General features: G+C 38.9%; 1 protein-coding gene across 1 annotated transcript in view; it reads left to right on the forward strand.

Moving 5' to 3' along the window:
• The window catches only part of LOC124788605 (pancreatic triacylglycerol lipase-like), a 118,614-nt gene that overhangs the window by 87,969 nt on the left and 17,969 nt on the right, over positions 1 to 12,676 (forward strand). Inside the window, exon 3 of the mRNA XM_047255875.1 lies at positions 4,211 to 4,344. Within this exon, the coding sequence (XP_047111831.1) occupies positions 4,211 to 4,344 (134 nt within the window). The remainder of the gene's footprint in view (positions 1 to 4,210; positions 4,345 to 12,676) is intronic.

Here is a 12,676-nt window from a genome sequence, read left to right on the forward strand (position 1 = left end):
TTTTGTCTCGGCATTTATGGAAATTTAATGTTACAGTTTTGCTGCTGATTATTATATGCTAATTATTTTTTACCATTTACTTAGTTGATTTTCAATGTTTACTTCTTGTTGAATCTTCAGTCTTTGCTGCTTTTGATATTACTGTGTCCTCAGCAAAGAGAATAATGTTGTTGAATAAACATGCACATCTGGTTCATTGATATAATCAGGAGAAGAAGAGGTCCCATTACTGACCCTTGATGTACTCCTTAGGTCATTTGCATTCTTCTGACAGGTATTCTGTGACTATTTTTGCATTTTTACATGTGTGTCTGATGCCTATTTTTTGATTGTAGGCGCTAAGAAAAGAACGAATTCATTCATTTCACAATCCCCAAATGCCACAGTATTCAACCATGTGTAGAAGCCTCTGTGGTTTACCATGTCTAAAGCTTTAGTTGGAACTAAAAATATACCTGCTGTTTGATGTTTTTCAACAATGGCATTTAAAACAGTGACTGTGCATTCATAAACTATCAATTCAGCTGAGTTCCTGCTTTGGAAAACATATTGAGAATTGGTTAATACTTCATTTTTGTTTATAAACCTTATTAAGTTACTGCACATTATGTTACAATCCTTTTGAAAAACAGGATTTTATTGTACTGGGGCGATAGTTTATCACTTTATCTTTGGATGGTTTTAGCTAATCTGTAAAGAGCCTGTCTCTAATGAGCAGTTGCTTACGTGAATGAAGGGATCTGTTAGACTTTGGAGGGAGAGCTGTAAGATTCTGGTGGGTATACCATTAACTCCTGCTTAATGTGTTATTTTTAGACCTATAACATCCTTAACTGTTTCCCTCCCAGCTTACATGATCCACAAACATTGGTAATCCAACCCTGTTGATCTTGTTTTACGACATTTTTTAAAATTTTTGTGTGTTTTGTAATGAGTGTGCATGTCTGCGGTGACATTATTTTCCTTGCAGATATGGTGTAGTTCTCTTTTTTTCTGGAAAGAAGTTCTAATTCCTTTAGTAATCCAGCCATTACCTCTAGCATTATTTTTGATATTTACCATTTTTAGAGGGGAGGCTGTGGCAAAATGCTGTATTAGTTTTTAAAGAAATCTGTTGAATTTAGATTCCAGGCCTTGCATTTCATAGACAGCAAACCTAGTTGTGCAGTAATGAATTAAAGAGGTTTATGCGCTCCTGAGGAAAGATCCTATGTTAAACCTTACATGTGTTGTTATTGCCTGTCCTCCTTCAATAGTGATGGTTATTATCAAAGCTGTTTGGTCACCGAATCCTGTATTGAATACTTTTACAGACCACTTAAATTTGTCTTCATCAATCAGGATTTGATCCAAGGCTGTTTGACTGGTTGGTATTTTTCCCACTGCAAGGTTGACTGTGACAGTAAGATTATGTGATTTCATGAGGTTGTCTAGAGAATCTCTCTGTTTACAGTTACTGAGAACATCCACTTTAAAATCACCACAAATTACAACATGTTGTTACATTTACTTTATTTAGGAACCATTTCATTTTTTCTAGAAATACCTCAGCGTTTTCTAATAGGGAGCAGTACATTGTGATTATTATCAAATTTATTTTTAGAACTTTTATCGCTTCTATCTCGAAGTCTTTTCTCAACTTTGTTGGGTAATATTAGCTCCATCAGTAACTTTTATGTCATTGTTGGAGAATGAGGCTATTCCCACGTAGTGACCAATAGATCTACAATAGTAGTCAACTAGATTCCAAGAGTGTTCCGAGACAGAAATATCCTCTAGTTCATGCATTATTAGTGTATTTAAATTTTTTACTTTGTTGTATAGGACTGAACGTTTTGGTGAAACATCTTCATTACAGACTGTGGGGTACCAGTTATCTTCAATATAAATACTACTCATTTGACACTTTTTGGTCTTCAGATTGTGCAGGTTACATATTCCTTAATGTTCCTTCTACTTCTGTTGTAGCTGCTGCTCTTGACGATAAAACATATTGCAGACGACTTGGGCGCCTCATTTTCCTTCTAAGCGGGCGTCGTGAACGTTCTTCAGCTGCTGGGGAGGTTGCTTCTGATACTGAAGTGGTTGCAACTCCTGTTGCTGAGGCTGATGATGATACTGGTGAGGTCGTTGCAGATACTGTTGAAATTTATTCTGGTCAGACTGGTTAGTGCTGATGCTTGGGTGGTTGTTCCTATTCAGATTACAGGTCTTGCAACAGCTTAAGATTCTGCAGTCATTTGGACAAGATTTTTGACAAATGGAATAGGTTCACGGTTGCAGTGATTGACATCTTGATATCTTGTTTCTTTTGTGTAGTTTGTTTGGTCCAAATAATTGTTAATTCCTAAGACACCTTCTTTCTCCTTTTCTGTTGCCCTGAACCATATTCTGTTACCCTACACCACAGCCCAATTGTTGTTTGCACTGGTTTGATTATTTTCTTCCCGAAGTCTTCCGCCTTTTTCTTTAAAATCCACAGGTCAGTTGTAGTTTGTACTATTTTAGTCATTTCTTCCTTATGCCTCATGCTTTTCTCCTTCTTAAATCACTTTCAGAAGTTTTCTGAGGCTTAAAATTACTACTTGGGGTTTTTACTTTGCTCTTGCTTAAGAGAAAAGACTGTCTTTTACTCTGCTTAAGAGGAATAACTGCAAGGTAAATTTGTTTCGATTTACTCTTTCAGTTTCAAAATTAACAGCAAGAATTTAGATGTTGTACACCAAATAATTTTGGAATGTGATATGTTATTATATTCATTTTGTGAAGTTCACATGTTCTTTAACCACTTGAATGGGACTTTTAGTCTCACTTTTATCTCCTAGTACCACTAATGCATCGTCTGTTGTGAAAGCTTTTGTGAGGCTTAGCACGTTTTTTATGATTACCTTCGAAATTGCTCCTGGTTTGCTGGTCGTCTCCACTAGATAATAAGTCTCACTTCTACTGTAGAAGTGATCCATATCGTCTTCACTGGGTGTCTGCTAAAATAAGTACATCGTTTTTCTTGTATTTCCATTTCCAACCAGCTCAATTTTAGCAAACGTATTTGTAATAGACAAGCTCTTAGTCATTGTCACTTCATTTATTTTTGTAGTCATTTAACTTTCACCTTACCCGTTTGTTTTTGCACGTTGTTTGTCAGATTTTTGTATGCTGTTGGATTCAAGATAGTAAGCAAATTTCGAATGTTTCCCTTTTTTCTTAGTATTTCTCTTAAGCTCAGTGATATATTTTTCTGAAGATATTTTCCCTAACAATTCAGATTTCTTTTATTGCGAAGAGTGTTTACAATGTATCCTTTTCTCTTTAATTCACTATCAAAATTAACACCATGGGTTACAGTTAATACTTGAGTCGTTGCACATTCGCAGTTACTGTGTCTGTTGATGCACATGTAACTGGCATGGTGTCGACCTTGTGGTTACAGGATTCATAGTTTTTACCTTTATTTCACGTTCACTACACACGCAAAAGCCTTATAAAATTATGTTGCTGCACTTTTTGCACAGAATACTATTAAATACGTTATTTTTCTAAGCACAAGTTAAACTCAGAGATGTTTAACGCATTATACTGGTGCATTCTGATTCTGTGTGTATCCCACGGTGATTTTACTATGAAGTGTTTTAGAAAATCAGTTCTAACACTGAGAAACAGTTTTTCAGGTGTATGTCAAAACTTTCTCCTTTTCTGTGTGTGAGATATGTGTCCTTAATGTTGGGTGGTAACTTTATGCCAGACTCTGTAAAAACATCGACAGATGGACGGGAGAGGGAAGAAACCAACAGAAGCAGTGTTATGTGTACCATTAATGGTATCTAACCTGCAGCGACTGTCGATTTTGTTGTCCCATTAAGCATCATAAAACTCCATAATCTTTGAGCCTTTCTTGGGAGAAATAGCGATATTGGCACGTTCGTAAGAATTGTTCGAAAAATCAATTGTCATGAATTAGTAACTATCTACAATTCATATGCATGTATTTCTAGTGTGCGCGAACATTATCTATGCTATATGATATCACACTAAGACAATTTTCAAACATTTTACAATAATAACAACTGACTAATAAGATTACCTATTCAAGGCGAACATTTCCACGAAAATCATGATGAGGTCTCAAATTATAATTTCAGATAACTCAATACAATGCTTTAATTGATCAGGCAGAGGTATAATGTCAACATTGACTTCTGTTTGTCAACAGAGCAAATCCAAGCAGTCCTCAAATTTTGACAGCCGGTGGTTCTTATGTTGGAAACTTCGTTGCCTCGAAGCAAACAAAATTTGTTACTCATGGATGGGTGAATCAAGGAGATCACATGAGTGCAATCCGTGATGGTAGGTGGTATTCTTTAAAACAATAAAATCTGTATCTCACACATTCAAAATTAGAAAGTCAATGCACACATGACATTCATCTTTCCAGTCATTGAAAGTGAATGTTATCTGCATGTAACAAAATCTTACCACCTACAATTACAGAATTATTTTAACATCTCACCTTGGTATTCATGATGAAAGAAGACCTTCAGTTTATTGCGTAGAGGTACTACAGTTCGAAGGAATACAGAATAATCATTTAATAAATTAGTAAGCAGAATGAAACATGTTACTGGATTTACCACTGCATTTGTGCAGCTCATTTAGCAAACCCTTTCTCAGACGGTATGTTTAATAGGCCTAAATAACACTCACTTCATACAAACTTAGATCCATGAATCAAGCAAAAATAGTGAACCATACTTAGAAATGTAAGGTAGTGATGCGACACACTTACTCTTTGCATTTCTCTATATTACATCAAACTATACCCAGCTACAAATTTTTTATAGGAGGTGTATTTATCTTACAAGATTTAACATTTCAATTTATGCAGGCTCTTCTGGCCAAACATTAATACTTGGCATAACAGTGTGCTCCATAAAAGCATACATAAACAGCATCATAAAGAAAAAAGGAAACTAATGAAAAGTGACTCAAAGAGAGGGAGAACAAAAGATGAGCTTGTAGACTAAGCTTTGCAGAAAACATTATTCTTCTTTCTCATCAAAAACAATTTATAGGTTCATGGCTCCATACCATTATGCCTAGTCTGGTCCTGGTCTACGTAGTGTCTCAGTTTATGAGTTCAATAAACTGTAAAGAATTAATCGTATTTCACAAATTATCATTCCTTTTACAAACTGCAAACTTAATATCAAAAGTGATGTGAATATATAATACATTAATGGAAGACGCTGTATGAAATATGTGTATGTAGATCAGCATTCATCAGGTAGAAGACGTGTTGTGTACTGACCACACACAGAGACGATGACAAGGTACTAAGGTCTCAGGCAACTCATTATTCAAAGCTAGTCAACTAACGCGCTGAGACCACTGTCTGTTGACACTGCAACCTGACTGAATCAGTAGTTAACAGTTGCTGCGTGTGTGTGTGTGCCTCCTTCCTTTTGTACCTCTGCCACTCCTCTGGTCAGAACGTCTCCTTCTCTGGTGAGGCGCAATTGGACCTCAGATATACGACGGGCGTCTCTCCTAAGAGTTGTCAGGCACATTTTCTCTGGCGTTTTGGTAGATATTTGCAATTTTTTTGCTGATGTCAACATAGACAATTACTGCGCGTCAGATATTTCATGTGACGCCCAGTGTCAATATAAAGCGTCGATTTGTTTCCTGTTGCGAACAAAATTATTTTTTAATTGAAATTTTACGCGTCCATTCGATAGGACACTTCAAACTTAGGATAGCGCAATATTCGTTTTATCGATATACGAGGAACAGTAAACCACGAAGAATAAACAGGAATCGAGCAGCGACTCAGTAGCTCTGCGGGCTTGGTGGCAGCAGTCAGGGTGGGCCAGTGCCGTGCTATCGTTGCTGGAGTACTGGGTATTCTTAGTACTTTAATGTTTCTCTTAATATGTATCGATGAAAAAATAGCACACTAGACTTACCTGGGACCGCTCTATCAAATGGGCACGTAAAATCCCTCTTCATAAATCATTTTGTTTGCAGAAGGAAACAAACCAATGCTTTCTGTCGCCACTTACTGTTGCCTGAAAGATGCGATGAGCACTATTTGTCTGGACTCAGTTACTCCGGCTACACAATTTAAAAACGAAATTGTTAATTTCTGCTGGAACATCAGAGAAAATGCGCCTGTCGAATCTTAGAAGAGACGTATATACATATATACAGGGTAGTCCGTTGATAGTGACCGAGCCAAATATCTCACGAAATAAGCATCATACGAAAAAAACTACAAAAAAACGAAACTCGTCTAGCTTGAAGGGGGAAACCAGATGGCGCTGTGGCTGGCCCGCTAGATGGCGCTGCCATAGGTCAAACGGATATCAACTGCGTTTTTTATTTTTTAATAGGGACCCCCATTTTTTATTACATATTCGTGTAGTACGTAAAGAAACACGCATGTTTTAGTTGGACCATTTTTTTCGCTTGGTGATAGATGGCGCTGTAATTGTCACAAACGTATAAGTACGTGGTATCACGTAACATTCCGCCAGTGCGGACGGTATTTGCTTCGTGATACATTACCCGTGTTAAAATGGACCATTTACCAATTGCGGAAGAGATCAAGGATCGTGTTGACGTATGGCTATTGTGATCAAAAAGCCCAACGGGCGTGCGCTATGTATGCTGCTCGGTATCCTGGACGACATCTTCCAAATGACCGGACCGTTCGTCAGATAGTTACGTTATTTAAGGAAACAGGAAGTATTCAGCTACATGTGAAACGTCAACCACGACCTGCAACAAATGATGATGCCCAAGTAGGTGTTTTAGCTGCTGTCGCGGCTAATCCGCACATCAGTAGCTGACAAATTGCGGGAGAATCAGTAATCACAAAAACTTCGGTGTTGAGAATGCTACAGCAACATCGATTGCATCCGTACCATATTTCTCTGCACCAGGAATTGCATGGCGACGACTTTGAACGTCGTGTACAGTTCTGCCACTGGGCACAAGAGAAATTACGGGACGATGACAGATTTTTTGCACGCATTCTATTTATCGACGAAGCGTCATTCACCAACAGCGGTAACGTAAAGAGGGATAATGTGCACTGCTGGACAACGGAAAATCCACAATGGCTGCGACAAGTGGAACATCAGCGACCTTGGCGGGATAATGTATGGTGCGGCATTATGCGAGGAAGGATAATTGGCCCCCATTTTATCGATGGCAATCCAAATAGTGCAATGTATGTTGATTTCCTACGTAATGTTCTACCGATGTTACTACGAGATGTTTCACTGCATGACAGAATGGCGATGTACTTCCAACATGATGGATGTCCGGCACATAGCTCGCGTGCGGTTGAAGCGGTATTGAATAGCATTTTTCATGACAGGTGGACTGGTCGTCGAAGCACCATACCATGGCCCGCACGTCCACCGGATCTGACGTCCCCGGATTTCTTTCTGCGGAGAAAGTTGAAGGATATTTGCTATCGTGATCCACCGACAACGCCTGACAACATGCGTCAGTGCATTGTCAATGGGTGTGTGAACATTACTCGCTGCTGAGAGGAATGTAGTTACACGTATTGCCAAAAGCATTGAGGTTGACGGACATCATTTTGAGCATTTATTGCATTAATGTGGTATTTACAGGTAATCACGCTGTAACAGCATGCGTTCTCAGAAATGACAAGTTCACAAAGGTACACGAATCACATTCGAACAACCGAAATAAAATGTTCAAACGTACCTACGTTCTGTATTTTAGTTTAAGTTACCTAACCGTTACCAACGGTGCGTCTAAAATTGTGAGCCATATGTTTGTGACGATTACAGCGCCACCTATCGCAAAACGAAAAAAGTAGTCCAACTAAAACATCCATATTTCTTTAGGTACTACACGAATAAGTAATAAAAAATGGGGGTTCCTATTTTAAAAAATCCAGTTGATATCCGTTTGACCTATAGCAGGGCCATCTAGCGGGCCAACCATAGCGCCGTTTGGTTTCCCCCTTCAAGCTAGACAAGTTTCGTTCCTTGTACTTTTTTTGTTTGACGCTTATTTCGTAAGATATTTGGCCCCGTCACGATCCGTGGACCACCCTGAAAATATATATATATATATATATATATATATATATATATATACGGTGTTACAAAAGGTACCACCAAACTTTCATGAAACATTCCTCACACACAAAGAAAGAAAATATGTTATGTGGACATGTGTCCGGAAATGCTTACTTTCCATGTTAGAGCTCATTTTATTACTTCTCTTCAAATCACATTAATCATGGAATGGAAACACACAGCAACAGAACGTACCAGCGTGACTTCAAACACTTTGTTACAGGAAATGTTCAAATTGTCCTCCGTTAGCGAGGATACATGCATCCACCCTCCGTCGCATGGAATCCCTGATGCGCTGATGCAGCCCTGGAGAATGGCGTGTTGTATCACAGCCGTTCACAATACGAGCACGAAGAGTCTCTACATTTCGTTGGAGTTGCGTAGACAAGAGCTTTCAAATGCCCCCATAAATGAAAGTCAAGAGGGTTGAGGTCAGGAGAGCGTGGAGGCCATGGAATTGGTGCGCCTCTACCAATCCGTCGGTTACCGAATCTGTTGTTGAGAAGCGTACGAACACTTCGACTGAAATGTGCAGGAGCTCCATCGTGCATGAACCATGTGTCGTACTTGTAAAGGCACATGTTCTAGCAGCACAGGTAGAGTATCCCGTATGAAATCATGGCGGTGAATCGAGGAAGTACGGTACATCATGACGAAACTAAAATGAGCTCTAACATGGAAATTAAGCGTTTCCGGACACATGTCCACATAACATCTTTTCTTTATTTGTGTGTGAGGAATGTTTCCTGAAAGTTTGGCCGTACCTTATTGTAACACTCTGCATTGACTAAAATTTTATCATTTGTTTTCATGAAAGAAAACACTACGGATTAGTAGGAAAACAAACCCGTGATGTATGAATATAGCTTTAGTAGTGTTCTGCTTGCCACAGTCACGTTGTTTAAATATCCGGGCTTAACGTTGCAAAACGAAATGAAATGGAACGAGCGTGTGAGGACTGTGGTAGGGAAGGCGAATGGTTGACTTCGGTTTATTGGGAGAATTTTAGGAAAATGTGGTTCATTTGTAAAGGCGACGGCATATAGGGCGCTGGTGCGATGTATTGTTGATAACTGCACGAGTCTTTAGGATCCATGCCAGGTAGGATAAAAGGAGACATCGAAACAGTTGAGAGATGGGGTGCTAGATTTGTTACAGATAGGATCGAACAAAACGTAAGTGTTACGGCGACGCTTCGGGAACTCGAATGTGGATCCGTGGAGGAAAGTGACGTTCTTTTCGAGGAACATTAATAAGAAAATTTAGAGAACCGTCATTTTTGAAGCTGACTGCCGAACGATTCCACTGCCGCCAATATTTGCGCCTATGGGCCGCGAAGATAAGATATGAGAAAGCAGGGCTTATACGGAGGCATACAGACAGTCGTTTTTACCTCGCTCTGTATGGGAGTGGATCATGAAACGAAATGACTAGTGGTAGTACAGAGCATCCTCTGCCAAGCACTGTACAGTGGCTTGCGGATTATCGATGTAGATGTAGACATCTTTAAAATACTCATATAATGAAGAAGCTGTCAATTACTCACAGGTGAAAGGTACATATGGCTTTGTGATACATATTGCAGTTAGGACTCTTGCGCCCAGCAGAAAAGGAAGAGTAGGATAGATTATTTTACATGTTTGTTAGTGTTCTTGTTGTTGTGGTATTCAGTCTGAAGACAGATGTGATGCAGCTCTCCATCCTACTCAATTCTACGAGATTCTCTTCATCTCCCAGAACGTACTGCAACCTACATCCTTCTGTATATGCTTACTGTATTCATCTCTTGATCTCCCTCTACGATTTTTACTCGCTTTATGTCTCAGAACATGTCCTGTCAGCCAATCTCTTCTTTTGTTCAATTGTGCCACAAATTTCTTGTCTCCCCAGTTCTATTCAGTATCTCCTAATTAGTTACGTTATCGACCCATCTAATCTTCAACATTTTTCTGTAGCACAACAGTATGAAAGCTTCTACTTTCTTTTGGTCTAAAATTTTTATCGTCCATGTTTCACTTCCATGGGTGGCTACATTCCAAACAATTACCTCCAGAAAAGATGTCTCACCACATAAATTTATCTTCGATGTTAACAAATTTCTTTTCTTCAGGAATGATTTTCTTTCCATTGCCAGTCTATATTTTATATCCTCTCTACTTCGCCCGTCATCCGTTGGCTGCCCAAATAGCAAAACTCGTCTACTACTTTAAGTGTCTCGTTTCCTAATCTAATTCCGTTAGCATCAAATGATTTAAATGTTTGTTCCTACAGCAAAGAAATGATATATTTCTTTGCATGAGTCGTTACTGATAATGATTTAGTTGCTACACTCTACAGGCCTCTCTTAAAGGATATAGTGGGCTCTTAGAACAACATGTACAAAAGGGATTATAGAAAGAGAGAGAGGGAGAGAGAGTAGTACTAAAACCTCTGTTCCTACTTCTCATTAAGTGCTGCACTTCTGTTTGGCACTTTATGAATATGAAATCTTTTAATTAATTCATTGCACAGGAATACAAATTTATATATAATCACTGCGGCAGTATTCTGTAGCTCTTCACAAGGACAAAAGACAAATCACAAAGGAAATCGTTCCATCGTTGTACCACTCCCTTGCATTGTGATATACTTGAGAAACCTAAACGTGCGCAGAACAAGAGTGTAAAAGTACATATGGCTGCCTTACTTTGATGTTCGTGTAGTGTATCTCTGCCTTACTGTGTTCTTCGGTGAGTAATCGAGTGGCAGCTAGTTGCCAAATGGTTGTTGAGGCTGCTTGTAACTGAATCGAGACAGTTATAGAAATGATCAATGTAGGCTCAGAGCCCAAATAAATTAGAGTATTGAACAGATAATGAGAAAGCTTAGAAAGCATCAGTGTCTATAACAAACTTTATGTTGAGAGTATAGAGTGCGACTGATGTCGAAGCTAGAGTGTCTAATGAATTATGTTATTGTTAGAAGATTATGAAAATAGACTCAGTGCAATTAAGAGGCAATAGTATATGTTTGTGTTTATTTGTATACTGAAGAATAATTTCTACGTAATAAAATTAATATTTTCTGGTTTAACTGGGTATTTGAGGAGTTATTAATATAAATAGTCAACATATTGAGTGACACTGTATTTAAATGTTCGGTGTTTGCTTCCCCCACATCGATATCTTACCTGCAGCGACAAGCGACCGGAAAATCTGCGATAAAGAAGTATGCGCAGGGGAATAAAGTGAGACATCGATATCAGAATTACAGAAGTGATGTGAAAGAATTGGCGACACGTGCCGACAATACGGGGTGAGGGGGGGGAGGGGGCAATTGTCTAGCAGAGGGGCAGCTTAACGGACCACGCGTCTTGGATGGAGTGGAGTTTCCGAACGCTGAATTGAATAAATAGAATGTATTCACAAAATTGTAACGACGGAACTACAAGAACGCCAGGTAGCAACCTTCAACATTGGAGAGGATGCATCAACAAGTGTTTCAAAACAGCAAGAATTAAGTTTACAAGAACCCAAACAACTGAAGAAATTATTAAATTAAAAATGAGAGAAAAATAATAAAACAAATAATTTGACATAATAGGAATAGACTGATGTCAAGCAATGCTTCAGAAGCATATTTCACTGAAATAGTCTTATTTTTGGAGAGTGGAATAGTGGGTTACGATATAGAGTGAACTAAGTTAGAACTGTACTTTGCTTGCTTACTCAAGCTGTTAAAACTAGACTACTGAAATTACTCGTCATGACTGAAACTGGAGATAATGTTAAGTGCAGTGGAACTCGTTGGTCCACGTGAAGAGCAACAAAAGATGGAAACTGTTGTTGGTGAATCGGAGAAATTAAAGATGCTAGAGGCATTGATGGAGAAACGGAAAAAACGAACGAGACAAAAAATAGGCACAGCGGATAAAAAGAAGTAAGGGGAAAGAGGCACAACTGTGGGAAGAACTTGAAAAAAATATTTGGACAACTATTACACAAATTAGAAGAAGGTATAGCCAAATACGAGGCTTTAGAAACTGGCAATGATGTGGGAACTTCTCAATTGGACGCAAAGCTGCAAAAGCGAAGTCCGCAGCTCGTGGTCGTGCGGTAGCGTTCTCGCTTCCCATGCCCGGGTTCCCGGGTTCGATTCCCGGCGGGGTCAGGGATTTTCTCTGCCTCGTGATGACTGGGTGTTGTGTGCTGTCCTTGGGTTAGTTAGGTTTAAGTAGTTCTAAGTTCTAGGGGACTGATGACCATAGATGTTAAGTCCCAAAGTGCTCAGAGCCATTTGAACCATTTTTTTTTTTTTTTTTTTTTTGCAAAAGCAAGACAAACCTGAAACAGCTGCGGATACGGGTGAAGAAGTGTTAGTGAAGACAGTTTTAGATCAGGAAGGCTGTACGAAAGAAATGAGCGAGGTAGAAGCAGTACATAGTACGAGACAGTTTTAGCCATGTGGAATCAGCGAGGGAAGAAATCGAAAAAAAAAACTATAGCAAAATCGAAGGGGACGAACTCGAATAAATTGAAAATTAGTTAGAGACAGTTTCCAGCAGTGAATACAGTGAA

The sequence above is a fragment of the Schistocerca piceifrons genome, chromosome 3 (genome assembly GCF_021461385.2).
Source record: "Schistocerca piceifrons isolate TAMUIC-IGC-003096 chromosome 3, iqSchPice1.1, whole genome shotgun sequence".
Taxonomy (NCBI): domain Eukaryota; kingdom Metazoa; phylum Arthropoda; class Insecta; order Orthoptera; family Acrididae; genus Schistocerca; species Schistocerca piceifrons.